Source organism: Rutidosis leptorrhynchoides, chromosome 4 (assembly GCF_046630445.1).
Source record: "Rutidosis leptorrhynchoides isolate AG116_Rl617_1_P2 chromosome 4, CSIRO_AGI_Rlap_v1, whole genome shotgun sequence".
NCBI classification, from domain to species: Eukaryota; Viridiplantae; Streptophyta; class Magnoliopsida; order Asterales; family Asteraceae; genus Rutidosis; species Rutidosis leptorrhynchoides.
The window spans coordinates 134,603,936-134,618,658 of NC_092336.1; the positions used below are offsets into that span (position 1 = coordinate 134,603,936).

At 35.7% G+C, this 14,723-nt stretch overlaps 1 protein-coding gene across 1 annotated transcript; it reads left to right on the forward strand.

Annotated features, from left to right (window-relative positions):
- The first annotated feature begins 4,010 nt into the window (after nt 1-4,010).
- LOC139841019 (F-box/kelch-repeat protein At3g06240-like) lies at nt 4,011-4,796 on the forward strand. Its single transcript, XM_071831254.1, has one exon. The coding sequence runs from the start codon at nt 4,011-4,013 to the stop codon at nt 4,794-4,796; it is 786 nt and encodes a 261-aa protein (XP_071687355.1).
- The last annotated feature ends 9,927 nt before the right edge of the window (nt 4,797-14,723 follow it).

Consider the following 14,723-nt stretch of genomic DNA (forward strand, 5'->3'; position numbering starts at 1 on the left):
ATCTTATTTAAAAGATAGTTTGCCGATAGGATGACATCCCCCCACATTTACTGGCTTACACCAGAACATACTAACATGGCATTCACCATATCTTTCAAGGTTTTTTTTTTTTTGATTGGGGTGAATAAGGTGCAGTGAATTCATGTCTAATGCCATTTTGTGAACAAAAAATAGCTAAAGGTGCGACATATTCACCACCTTTATCACTACGAATAAACTTGATTTTTCATTCAAGTTATTCTCAACTTCATTTTTATAAGCAATACACTTATCTATTGCTTCATCTTTACTTTTTAACGGATACATATAACAATACTCCGTCTATCATCGATAAACGTAATAAAGTATTTGTTTCAATTCTTCGTTGGAATGGATCTCAAATCACACAACTCAGTGTTGATCATACCAAGTGTTTCGATTATTCGTTCAACCAATAAGAAAGATGATCTTGTTAATTTGGCTTCAACACAAGTTTCATATTTATATGACATAGCCCTTTTAAACATATGTCAACATGGCCTTGAACATAAATTCCATTTTTTTAAGCCAAACTTGTTTATCAACCACTCGGACACCAGATTCTTACGAATATCAGGAACATACAACACATTATTCAATGTGACTTCCTGTCGAGAGGTCAATTTCTAGAATCATCAATCTGAAATATAAACTAAAATAAACTGTTTTAGCAAAACAGAAAATTTCAATTAGCAAATACCACGTGAACTGAACTAATTTGGATTTTCAACTCAAATAAAAATTTCACTTTACCGTGAACATGTTTCAACTTAACTAGGTTAAACCAATCAGGTTTCAACCAAATAGGTAAACCAAGCAGGTTTAAACTCAAACGCGTATACCAAACACGTTTTAATGCAAAAAAGTTTCAACCAAACGGTTAAACAATACTGTTTAACACAAACTGTTAAACTAAACCATTTAACACAAACGAATAAACTAATCTGTTTAACACAAATGGTTAAACCAAAACAGGTTTAAAAAACCAGTCTAAAACTGTCATAATAATGTTCCAAGACAGCCCAAAATCAGTTTCGAATACTGTCTGGAAATAGATCAAAATACAGTTCGAAATCAGTCCAGAAACGGCTCGAAGACTGTTCGAATACATGTTATAAAACGATCGACTTGACCACAAGTAATCTGAATGATTTCAAACCTGAACCGCACTCACAATTTGAGCATCATGATTCGCAAGGTTCATCCAAGAACCTCGCAAGGTTCAACGTGGTCAGCTAAAAGAAACATCTTTTACTGTCAACGTTTTAAGTTCGCACACGTGAACTTTTCAGGTTTCTCGGCCTGAGAAAGAACCGCATGACGTTCCCCTTCAACAACATGAGAAGCAGTTTTAATCAAGAACCTCGCAAGGTTCAGCGTGCTCAGATAAAAGAACATCTTTTACTGCCAACGCTTAAAGTTCACACCAGTAAACTTTTCAGGTTTCTCAACATGAAAAAGTATCACATTTGAAAGCAGTGCAACCATCGTACTCGTAACAGTACTAGTAGCATAAGTCATGATCAACAGAGTTCTCGTGGGCGATATTCCACTACAATTACTAATAACAATGCCGAACTTACAAATAACAATTAATAGTCACATTAATTTAATATAGCTCGTTCATAAATCTCGACCAATTAGTCGATACATGTAACATAAAACCATGTAAATGTAAAACAAGGCCATATTAATCGCATTTAGCAAAACAAATTTAATTATCTTCTCAAAATGTGGGCCTAACACATTATAGATAAAATTCTATAACAGTAATAGCATATTTGACATGCTCGTAAATAATAACGAATTTCAACCAAATCTCATATATGTAGATCCAAGGTCGTTGAATATGCATTCACCAAGAACTACGAAATATACTCATAATATATGTATACATAGCATAACATAATTTTTCATGCAATCTGGCTTATTGTAAATTAAGTATATTATCAATATCAATCGTCCATTATCTTTATCAATACAGTCATAATGGACAATATATATTTTATTATATAAAAATAAAATTTAAGCGTTTTATTTAGCCTTTCTGTATTACCACAAACAACATGAGCTTTAATTTCCGCAAAAGCAGTTACAAAAAAAATATCTGAATATAACCTATTGTCAATATAATCAAATTATGTATCAATAAGATGTTCATAACCTTATCCATCTACAACAACAAATAAATTCGGTTTAAATTTATATGTATATGATTACAACAAATATACTGACCTTTAATCCTCTTAAGAAAAAGTTTCTATTTTCAACTTATGATATCGGTAAACAATAACATGATGCGGAATTATAATTAATATCACGTATTATAAATAGGTTACAAGTGGTCTGTTTATGTACACAAGATTAATTATGATGCAAACAATATTTTAATTATAATTAATATCATGTGTATCAAAATAAACAACAATATTTTAAGAAACCAATAAATACAATTTTGATGCAAACATAGTCTACCATGAAGACTCGTAATCATTTAAAACCAATAACATCATACATCAACGACTTAATTACAACAGTAGTAGCATGCAAACGTTTCAATTTATATAAACGATAAATCCGATTATTAAACCATCTCAGTTTCGCGGAACAAGATTCTGTTTAAGTTTGTAGGAAATATGTATACGAAACTGAAACAGTTATACATATTATCATAAACGAAACAATCATATAGCAAATATGTATAATATATAATCATAATAAGAACGAAAAGATAGAACGATCTAACCAGATTAAAGGTTGAACCGGTCTTGTGTTTGACACAATTCCCTTAAACAGATTCTTCGTCTGTTCCCAGGGTACACCGGTCTGAAGCAGCGTACTGCCGGACTTGAACACTTGCCTGAAAAAGTTGTCTATATTGTTCTTCATAAGCTACACACTTTGCTTGTCCAAAAGGATGAACACTATACTTACAAAAGCTTATGTAAAGTTGTATATATGTATGTGTTTTTCAAGAGCCATTCTTTCTACTACTTCAATTAGAGACTACATCTCTTGTTATATATCATGGGAGAAAACAAAAGGATGGTGACTTAATGACAATAAAATGTTATTATTATTAACAAGTTAAAGATATGAAGAATCACAATAATTGCAACCTTCAAACTTACTCTTTAACATCAATTTTAATTCACACATCAAACTAATTTTCCAACAATATATTTGGAAGTATCAGACATACCCAGTTGGATTAGAATGTTAAGGAGAATATCTTGCAATTCCACAATAAACAAACAACCAAAATGACTTGTTAAGGAGTTAACTACATATTGAATCTAACCAATACAATACAGGTGGTTACTCATCAACTGTGAGGCTCTGTGTTTGAGTTTTAAGGTGGGCTATTTGTGTTCGCCCTTCTAAATAAATTGACCACGTCAAATACTCGTCGGACTCTTCAAAACACCAATTAAACGGGGAATAGTAGGCTAACGAGAGACTTTTAAAACTATGAATTTTAGCAAATTAGTTTGTATGTTTGCTTATTTGAGTATTTGTTTACACATTATTTTTATCAACCTTTGTCAATTTAGTCAAATCCTTTCTCTTATAGCCCGATTTGCTCAAGATTTAATTTTAAAATATCAAAGCCCAATAAAAAACGTCGGTTTATAAACACAATCCTAGAAAACCTAGAAAGCGGCAACTCCATCTAAATACTCCGTGTTTATTATCTTTAAACCTGCTATTAAACGCAATTTTTTTTCCTTTTAATCAAATGCATTTTTTATCTAATACGGAGTAATAAAAAGCACAATTTTCGTTTCATTATAATAGATGTGGCTGAGAATATACTTGCAAGATTGGATGTAGAAGATGTTGTTCGATGCAAGTGTGTTTGTAAGTCATGGTATAATTTAATATCATCTAATTATTTTGCTAAAGCTCATCTTAAAGGTAGTGAACATGGATATTTAAGAATCCGATTAGATTCGATGATCAATATTGATAATAAGTTTCGTGATTGTATGATGGTTGGTTCATGTAATGGCCTTGTTTGCATCTCTAATTTTCCAGATGAATTATTAGTAACTAATCCTTCCACTCGAGAGGTTAGAAAACTGCCAATGATTCCTCACAAAATCGCGATCAATATATGTTGGGGTTTTGGTTATGATTCTACCAGCGATGATTACAAGGTTGTTGCTGGCTTTAGTGAATCCAAGCATCATATGCGCTTTGAAGTGTTATCTTTAAAATCAAATAAATGGAAATTCGTTGGAGAAGGCGATTATTTAACTTATAATACTAATACTAATGATTCTATTTGTGGTTTTTTATACGATGGGGCGCTTCATTGGTTCATGAATGATACAAAGAAGAAGAGGAAAATGATTGTTTCGTTTGATATATCTTCAGAGAACTTCAAAGAAATCCCCTTACCTAATGACAAGGAATATGTGTATGATAAAATAGACAGACTAGGGATGTTTGAAGAATGTCTATGCATATTTCGTTGCTATTATGACCATGATAGTTATAGTTACTGCCAAAGAATATGGGTGATGAAAAACTATAATTGTTGGCAACTCCTCCCACGTGATAAGTATGGTGATGACACTACTGCATACATACTCGAATTCACTCCAGACAACACTTGGCGTTTATTTTATGATCATAAAGGAAACAAACATATGTTTTCACAGAGTTGGAATAATATTACTTCCCCTATATTTGTGAAGTCACTGGTATCTCCAAATAAAAAGAAGAATAACAATAGGCCGGAGTTGTCTAAAAGTGGATTCTACCTCTCATGAACTGTAAGGCAAGGCAGATTTTTATTATTATTGTTATTATTAATATTAATTAATACAGTATTACTTATTAAAATTAGTGTTATTAACGCTTATTTCTTAAAATACATGATGGTGCGTATGTACCAGCTTTTTTTATTACAAATGATATGTAGGTATCTTTGTAATGATAATTGAATGCTTGTTTATATTGTAGTCTGTAGATAATAATTTGGGTTTTAAATGGACGTGCTTTATATATTTTTGGGTGCCTATTTATATATTTTATTAACAACAAACATCTTGAATTTTTTGTTTGGTTTATTTTCCTTATATTGCAACTATATTTAGTGTTGATGTTGTTCAAGTAATCAAAACGAGACAACGTTCATGTATGGATCGATCTATCTTTAAAAATTTCTAGTATTTTGGGATTGATGGTTTTTGTGGAGCTTGTAGCTAATAGATTCGATAAATGAGTGTGTGTGATTGTGTTGATATTACTATATATGTGTGATTGTGTTGATATTACTATATATCATTACAAGTTTACAACCATGGCCGGGCATGATAACGTGCGGGGTGGGCGACCGCACTGGGCATTAAATTTTAAGGAACAACAATTTAGAAGTCCAATTTCATCTATACTAGACTCATTTTGGGCTATAGTTCTAGTTCATATAAACCCTTATTTAAAAAATGGGGAAAAAGCCCATACAGAGATTTAGAAATATTGAAAACAGCCCACTTACACCAACTGATTGTTGCCTCGTTGGGCATTCAAACGTCGAACTTGTTCCCCATATATCGATCAAAGGAGTTTTGAGGTTATTTTGTTTCTTTTTTTTTTTTTTTTTCTTACCGTCACTTTTCCACCCATCATCTCATCTGCTAATCTTCAACTCTTCAAGTCTTATTTTTTGTTAGTCAACAATTGTGTACTCCTCTCCTCTAATCGTCCGTGTTCGTGTACATCTACATCCCTAGACTCAAGTTGCTTTTTGCTTTGCTGCCAAATTGTCAACCACTCATTCAAAACCAAGGTGTTTTCTTTCTTTATTGTTTGTCCTCTTGCTTATATAAATATAAAACATAATTTTGAAAGAGCTCGATAAAATATTTTGTTTTTTTGTAAGTTATTTAAAACGGCTATATCTAGATATAAATTGGTGTAGGGATGAGCCGCCTAGCTTAACTAGATTTTAAACCCTTAAAAAGTTGCGGTGTGTTATTTAAATTTTTTATAGGGGGCATACTTTCAATCATGTCGCATTGGACATCCAAATTCTCAGGCCCGGCCCTGTTTACAACACATCCAATTATTGTTCACCATATTTTTTTATTCCAAAAGGGTAATTTCATAATTTTACACCTACCCTATTTGTTTTTGTTCATAAATATGGCAACTTTTGTTATCTTATGTTATTATAGCGCCTACTAGTCTATAATAAGTCTTCTCTAAACGAGTTTTTTTTTCAAAATAGTAATATGTTTAAAGGTTTTACAGAAATAGTTTTAAAAAAAAAAATTATAAATATAGGAAAACCGAGCATTCATATGCCGGTTTGTCAGTTTGGACACCAAACTGGCTTTTCATTTGCCGGTTTGGGTGTTTTCATACGAAACTGGTATACGGTATTTAGGTTTTTGTTGTGGACCCGTAGAAACACCCAAACCGGCATTTGAAATGCCGGTTTGGATATTTTTATATGAAACTGGTATACGGATATTAGGGTTTTGGTTGTGGACAGTAGAAACAACCAAATCGGCATTTGAATTGCCGGTTTGGCTCCTTTTACTAACAAACCCATCTTTCAAAATTCGGTTTGCATGCTACTTTAATTTTTTTTAGTTCTATTTAAACGGACAGTAGTATTGAGTGTTGTTGTCAAATTGTAAAATTGCATCTCAAACTATAAGTTTTCACATTTTTTTCCTGACTATGAATCGTCGTCGTCAAATTCCAATATCTCACAGGACAATCCTCGATGGGGTTTGTTTTTTAAGAGGAACTGAGCCTAGAGAATATCATGAATTCACATACGAACAGTTTGAAGAATTGTCAGTGTTGTGTATCATAACTGACATTTCCCCTGTATACCCTGATTGTGTACGTGAGTTCTATCATCATTTTTCCTTTTCTGAAGAAAACAAGAATGTTAGGTTTATGTTGAAAGGTATACCATATTGCTGGGATATGGATACCTTCAACAATGCTTTGGGACTCCCACCTGGAGGAATTCAATTTTACAATCCTACCAGTCAAATTAATGGCAATCTTCTTGACACACATGTTGTTGCTGACACTTCTATACTTGATATGGTCAACACATGTGTTGAAGATAACCGTTTTAACATTTGTGTAGAAATTAAAAAGATGTTTTTTGGTTTTCTTAGAGCCAATAAACTGAAAATCTATACTATCATCCGTAGCAACATAACTGGTCGTCCCATTTGTGCAGTGGACGATTACTCTAACAATGTGCTTTTAATTGAAGCACTTATGATTTACTGGATCACGAATGGTATATCTTTCGATGTCGGATACATCATGGTTAATCGGATGCAAGAAGCAAGGGAAAGCTTAAATGCACCGTTACCATTTGGGATGATGATTACCAAGTTATTCCGACATCTTGGCATATCAACATCGGGTGAATATCGTATTCCTGGAAAAAAAATCGTCTAGTCGCCTAGTTTGTTGTGTGTTATCTGTTTCTTAAATTATGGCTATGATTTTAAGTTTCAAATTATGTATTAGTTTGTGTTTAATAATAAACATTGTATCGTATCAGTACGTCTTTATTAATATTATCAGTATTATTCCTAATAATATAACAATTTTTGAACAACACTTTTATTGATCAACATAAACACGGTTACATTTTTTTTGGAAGAGAGAAAATTACATAAGTAAATTAAAACTAAACACACAACATTATCATTAAAAACATTACTTATAGGTTCAAGCCTATAGGTTTCAGATGAAAGCCAATAGGTTCACGTATGGTAAACGCTCGTGTTCGTATTTCATCCCATTCCTCTTCCTCATTTAGCAACACAAATTTTTCATGGCCAACGTGATAATACATCACGCCCGAGTGTTCGATGGGACATTTTTCCTTGATCCACTCAAACAACTTGGAAAGAGGCATAGTTCTAACATTCATGGGTGGGAACGATTTTTTTTTCCCCAGTGTGTACCGCGACATGTCGGCAGCATACCAACCTTTGTAGTAGACATCAATCCAAGGATCCATTGTTGTATAGTAAAAAGAGTGATATGTGTGAATGAAAAGAGTGATACAATAAAAATAACAAGTATATATGTGTTTATATAGACTAGTAGGGATTGATAAACTGGCATTCTAATAGCCGATTTCAGTAAACGTTGACAAGTCTGCACCCGACATTAAAAGTTGACAAGACTGAAACCGGCATTATGATAGCCGGTTTCAGAAAAAGTTGTCAAACAGAGTTTCATAAATCGGCATTCTGATAGCCGGTTTCAGAAAAAGCTGTCAAAGAACCGTAAAAGCTGAAAAATAATGAATGGTAAGACTTAACTGGCATTATGATAGCCGGTTTATGTTATGGTTGTAAAAGTGCATTATGACAGTTGCATAAACACATGTTAAACATGGAACCGAAGTATATTTCAATTGACGTATACTGTGATGCCCCGTACAAAACCATCGTGTACGAATCATCAACAACAGGATCATTACAAGGTTAAGTACTACATGCTGTAACAAAAGAAGTTGCATTCACGATAAAAAGATGACGTCATAACCGACATCAATTGTTTTACACCAACAGTATGCTTCTACGAATAGCAAGCATGAATAAATGTATGTGACCCTTAGGTCGTTACAAAACATAGTTCAAATGTATTAAAGTTTGAATGCAGTTAAACAGTTCATGCGGTGATAACACTAGAGCAGCGGGTGTCTACGGCAAGACTAGCACGACAGCGGAAGCAAATAACCTTAAGCACCTGAGAAAAACATGCTTAAAAACGTCAACACAAAGGTTGGTGAGCTATAGTTTAAGTATAACAGTAAGTAAGGTAGGCCACGAGATTTCAGTGCTACAAAGAGCGTTTCAAAACAGTATGATAAAGTATATGTTAACCGTGGGCACTTGGTAACTAACTTAACGTTTATACCCCCTGAAAGTACACTTGGCAAGTGCGTATGTCTACGAAGTATTAAACACTCATTAAATGCTAGCGCGACTAGCCCGAGTGGGGATGTCAAACCCTATGGATCCATATCTAAGATTCGCGTTCACGGTTCAAAAACCAATGATTAAACGTTACCGAGCTAAAGGGAATGTTTATGCCGTTGTATAACCCACACATATATAAGTTTAAGTACTCGTGCCTAGTATGTAAAACATAAAATCTACTTGTATTCTCAGTTCCCAAAATAAGTTAAAGTAAAAAGGGAATGCTATAACTCACAATGATAATGTAGTCGTAAAGTCGGTTCGGAAAAGGTGTGCAAGTAATCGGTCCGAAGGTCCTCAACCTAAGGCAAATAGTACTAAGTCATTAAATCGTCTTAATAGGTTTAAAAGTATGTAAATAAGGTCTTAAGGGTCATCATCATTCATCATCAAACAAAAGGCGTAAAGTAAGTTTCGTTTATGAAAGTAGTTTAAAACAAAAGCTGACTTCGATCAGTCACCACGGCCTCTACCCTTACTGAAATAAGGTGAGACCAGTGGCCATGGCTCCGTATATGAGTCCCTTAAGTGTGGTAAAATTTACAGAAGCAAACTCGTCTTTGTTTGACCGTGGCGATGGTCTAAGTGCGAGTAGGTCAGAAATTTCTGCACAACGTTAAAAGGACATAGTGACGATCGGAGGGCCATAAATCCTAAACCGTAACTCGGATTAAGACGAGTCCTATATGAAAAGTTATCTACTAGAAAAGACCTATTTGAAAATCATAATCACAACAGCCCAGGTTTACTGGTCTATTACAGAAACAGCAGAACAGTAGGTAGAAGACAGAAAGCAGTAAAATAATGGGTTCCGGTGAGTTTGGTGTTTGATGTTCATCATGGTTCTCATCCTTGATGCCTATAGCTTCAAGTGTACAACTCATTGATGTGTTTACATCATCTTTACCATGGTGTGACCATCATAACCCAAGTGTAAGTCTAAGACATGAAGCACAACTCACTTAAGAGTTGTATGAAGTTTGATGAACCAAAGTTACATCAAAGTCTTAGATCTAACACATACATGAACCTTAAAACTAATAATAAGTTACAAACTTGAAAGTGAACTTATAAATCAAGATCTTAAGATGTAGAACATAGTTCTTAGTTAGATCTTGAAGATCCAAGACCCAAAAGTCTAGATCAAGCATAAGTATACAAAGTTATATTTAAAGAAAACTTATTTATGTGTTCTTGAACTTTCAAGTTAACTTTTAGTTCAAGATTAATGAGATCAAGACTAACTTGTAGTACTTGACCATTTAAACTAGTTACATGAAATTAAAGTGCAAAAATGAAGAAGTAAACTAAGTAAACATGTAATTTGTTCATGGTTGTTCATACTTTTAAAGATTCAAACCAAAGTTTGATCTTTAAGAAAGTAAACTTGAAGTTTACTTTATGAATCACAAGTATGATTTTAATCAACACATGAACTTGTAATCTTTAAAGAAAGTATATGTAGAACCATAACTAGTAAGTTATGTTCTTGAGTGTTCTTGTAATTACAAGATAAAAGAAGAAAGAAACTAGCAAGTTTGATTCTTGAAACCAAGTAAGTAAGTAACTAACAACTACTAGAAATCAACATAAGTAAACAAAGATTACAACAAACAAAGTATGATGATGATATTTGTAGCATATGCTACGGTTTTGGACAAGGAGAAAGGAAGAGAAATTGATCAAGTCACTTACAAGAAAGAGAGAAAAAAAAGAGAAAAGATGAAGCAAGTAAGTGTGTGTTTTTGAGAGAGGAATGCAAATGAATGAAGTGATGAAAAATGAAAACCAAACTCCCCGTATGGAGCCTCTAGGCTCACGGTTTTCTGCAGCAAAAAGGGAGGGAGAGTTTGTTTAATGGTTACTAGATTGTAAAGATGTTAAAAGGTGGTTAAAAGGATGGTTTACATGGGGATTAAGTGCCAACTAGATTCCAAGTCAAGTTAACTAACTAGTTTCCATTTAACTTGGTACTTACACATGAAAGAGTGGCCTAACTAAGTCCATTTAAAAGGTAGGGTGGGCTTATAAGTCTTATTCATGAGTCCATTAACTTTGTCAAGCCCAAGTTCAAGTATTTAACAAATAAATCCAATTAAAGCCCAAGTAACTAACTAATCACCATAGTTAATTAAAATGATTAATAAAATTAATCATGAATGTAAATAATACTTGAAAATATTATTCGTGTAAGTTTCGTGTGTCACAAAGACGTTTCGGGCACTTAAAAGTCAAGTTCGGGCAATCATGGCAACATGTAAATGTAATGACATACATTCGTTTTATCACACGTATTAATAATAATAATTATTAATAAATAAACGTTGGAAATTCCAGGGTCGTTACATTACCCACATGTTAAAGAAAATTTCGTCCCGAAATTTTAAGCTGAGGTAGATGGAGGAGTCAGGAAAAGGTGAGGATACTTCCGTATCATTTGATCCTCTCGCTCCCAAGTAAACTCGGGTCCTCATTTGGCATTCCATCGTACCCGGACAATCGGAATCTTGTTGCGTTTCAAAGTTTTGATCTCACGATCCATAATTTCAACAGGTTCTTCCACAAAGTGGAGTTTGTCATCAATTGTAAGTTCTTCCAGTGGTATGATAAGTTCAGGTGCAGCAAGACACTTCTTCAAGTTTGACACGTGGAAGGTAGGATGAACTGAGATCAATTGTGCTGGTAGATCCAAACGGTATACAACGGGTCCAACACGTTCCAAGATTTCAAAAGGACCAATGTATCATGGGTTTAACTTTCCACGTTTTTCAAAAAGAATCACACCTTTCCAAGGTGCAACCTTCAACATTACACGATCACCAACGTTAAATTCAAAGTCCTTACGTTTAAGATCAGCATAACTCTTTTGACGGTCACGAGCAGTCTTTAGTCTAGCTTGAATCTGAGCAATCTTCTCCGTTGTTTCATGGACTACCTCGGGTCCGGTGATTTGCTTTTCGCCTACTTCGGCCCAACAAATAGGAGATCGGCACTTACGGCCATACAATGCTTCAAAAGGTGCAGCATTAATGCTCGAGTGATAACTGTTGTTGTAAGAAAATTCGGCGAGTGGCAAATTCCTTTCCCAGGCCTTTCCGAAATCAATGACACATGCACGCAACATGTCCTCCAAGGTCTGAATTGTTCGTTCACTTTGCCCGTCAGTCTGAGGGTGATAAGCAGCACTCATGTCGAGACGAGTTCCCATGGCTTCTTGCAAAGAACACCAAAATCTAGAGGCAAAACGGGGATCGCGATCAGAGATGATCGATAAAGGTACACCATGACGAGATACAACCTCCTTGATGTATAGCTGAGCAAGTCTTTCCATTGTATCAGTTTCCTTCATCGCTAGGAAGTGTGCAGATTTGGTAAGGTGGTCAACAATAACCCAGATGGTATCGTATCCGCCCACCATCTTTGGTAGCTTGGTGATGAAATCCATCGTTATCCTTTCCCACTTCCATTGTGGGATCTCCGGCTGTTGAAGTAAACCAGAAGGTCTCTGATGCTCGGCTTTAACCTTCGAGCAAGTCAAACACTTACCAACATAAGTCGCAACGTCCTTCTTAAGATTCGGCCACCAATACTGTTCTTTAAGGTCGTGGTACATCTTGCCCGCTCCAGGATGAATCGAATATCTCGATTTGTGTGCTTCATCAAGTATAAGATTCCGTAGATCTCCATAAAGAGGTACCCAAATTCTTCCGGCATAACATCGGAGTCTAGACTCCCTAACCTCGAATCGAGAGACAAGTATGTTCAAATGTTCGCGATATATATTCTCCTCCTTAAGAGCCTCATCTTGGGCTACTCTGATCTGGCTGTTGAGATTCGAATGGATGGTGATGTTCAGAGCCCTAACACGAAGAGGTGTCGTCCTCTCCTTTCGGCTTAAAGCGTCAGCTACAACATTGGCCTGGCCAGGATGATAACGGAGTTCACAATCGTAGTCGTTGAGCGTCTCGATCCATCGACGCTTTCTCATATTCAGTTGCTTCTGATAGAAGATGTGCTGGAGACTCTTGTGATCGGTGAAGATAGTACTCTTAGTTCCATACAAATAGTGTCTCCACAATTTAAGCGCAAAGACAACGGCTCCAAGTTCAAGATCGTGAGTAGTGTAGTTCCGCTCGTGAATCTTCAATTGGCAGGAGGCATAGGCAATAACCTTTGATCGTTGCATCAGTACACAACCAAAACCACTCTTCGAAGCATCGCAATAAACAACGAAATCGTCACTGCCTTCGGGAAGCGATAGGATAGGTGCGGAGGTTAACTTCTTCTTCAAAGTTTGGAATGCTGATTCGTGTGTGGGTTCCCAAATGAACTTCTTGCCCTTGTGAGTCAGCGCGGTCAAAGGACGCGTAATCAGAGAGAATCCTTCGATGAACCTTCGGTAATAACCGGCGAGACCTAGGAATTGGCGAATATGCGTTGGAGTAGTGGGGGTCTCCCACTTGCTGATGGCTTCAATCTTGGCGAGATCAACTTTGATACCCTGGTCGCTCACAACATGACCCAGAAACTGGACTTCCTTCAACCAAAATTCACACTTGGAGAATTTGGCGTAAAGTTGCTCTTGTCTCAGGAGTTCAAGCACTAGTCGGAGGTGTTGCTCATGTTCTTCTTCGCTCTTAGAGTAGATGAGGATATCATCTATGAAGACGATAACAAACTTATCCAAGTACGGCTTGCAGACACGATTCATATGGTCCATAAATACAGCAGGTGCATTGGTGAGACCGAATGGCATTACAAGGAACTCATAATGACCATAGCGGGTTCTAAATGCAGTTTTCACCATGTCACTTTCCTTCACCCTCAACTGGTGATAACCGGATCGCAAATCGATCTTTGAGTAGACACTCGATCCTTGTAGTTGATCAAAAAGATCGTCAATTCTGGGAAGAGGATACCGATTCTTGATAGTCAATTTTTTGAGTTCACGGTAGTCGATACATATACGGAAGGATCCATCCTTCTTCATCACAAACAGAACAGGTGCGCCCCAAGACGAGAAACTTGGTTGGATAAATCCACGGTCAAGTAGTTCTTGTAGTTGACTCTATAATTCTTGCATCTCGGAAGGTGCGAGTCTATAAGGTGCGTGAGCTACAGGTGCAGCTCCTGGCACTAAGTCAATCTGAAACTCTACGGCTCTCTGCGGCGGCAATCCAGGTAATTCCTCTGGGAAGACATCAGAAAATTCGTTCACAATTCGAACGTTGTTCACGCTCTTCACCTCAGTTTCTACCGCTTTCACATGTGCTAGGACAGCAAAACGTCCCTTCTTCATAATCTTTTGCGCTTTCACGCAACTAATGAGGTTCAACTTCGAGGTACATCTCTCTCCATAGATAACCAGTGGTTCGCCATCTCCTTGTGGTATGCGAAGTGCTTTATCTCCACAGATAATATCAGCCTTTATCTTGCTCAACCAATCCATACCGACGATCACGTCAAAACTTCCCAGTTTGATTGGTATCAAATCAATTTCGAAATCTGCACCGGCTATGTTGATAATAGCTCCACGACTAATATGGTCAACCTTTTCAAGTTTTCCATTGGCGACCTCGACAATCATACTCTCTTTTAACGGGACTAATGACCAATTAATCTTATCTCAAAAATGTCTACATACATAACTTTTATCCACACCAATATCAAACAAGACAGAAGCTAAAAGGTTGTTGATTTTGAATATACCTATCACCAAGT

Bases quoted from the DNA above. Each gene is read 5' to 3' on its own strand.
- LOC139841019 (XM_071831254.1), top strand. From the start codon at position 4,011: ATGGTTGGTTCATGTAATGGCCTTGTTTGCATCTCTAATTTTCCAGAT.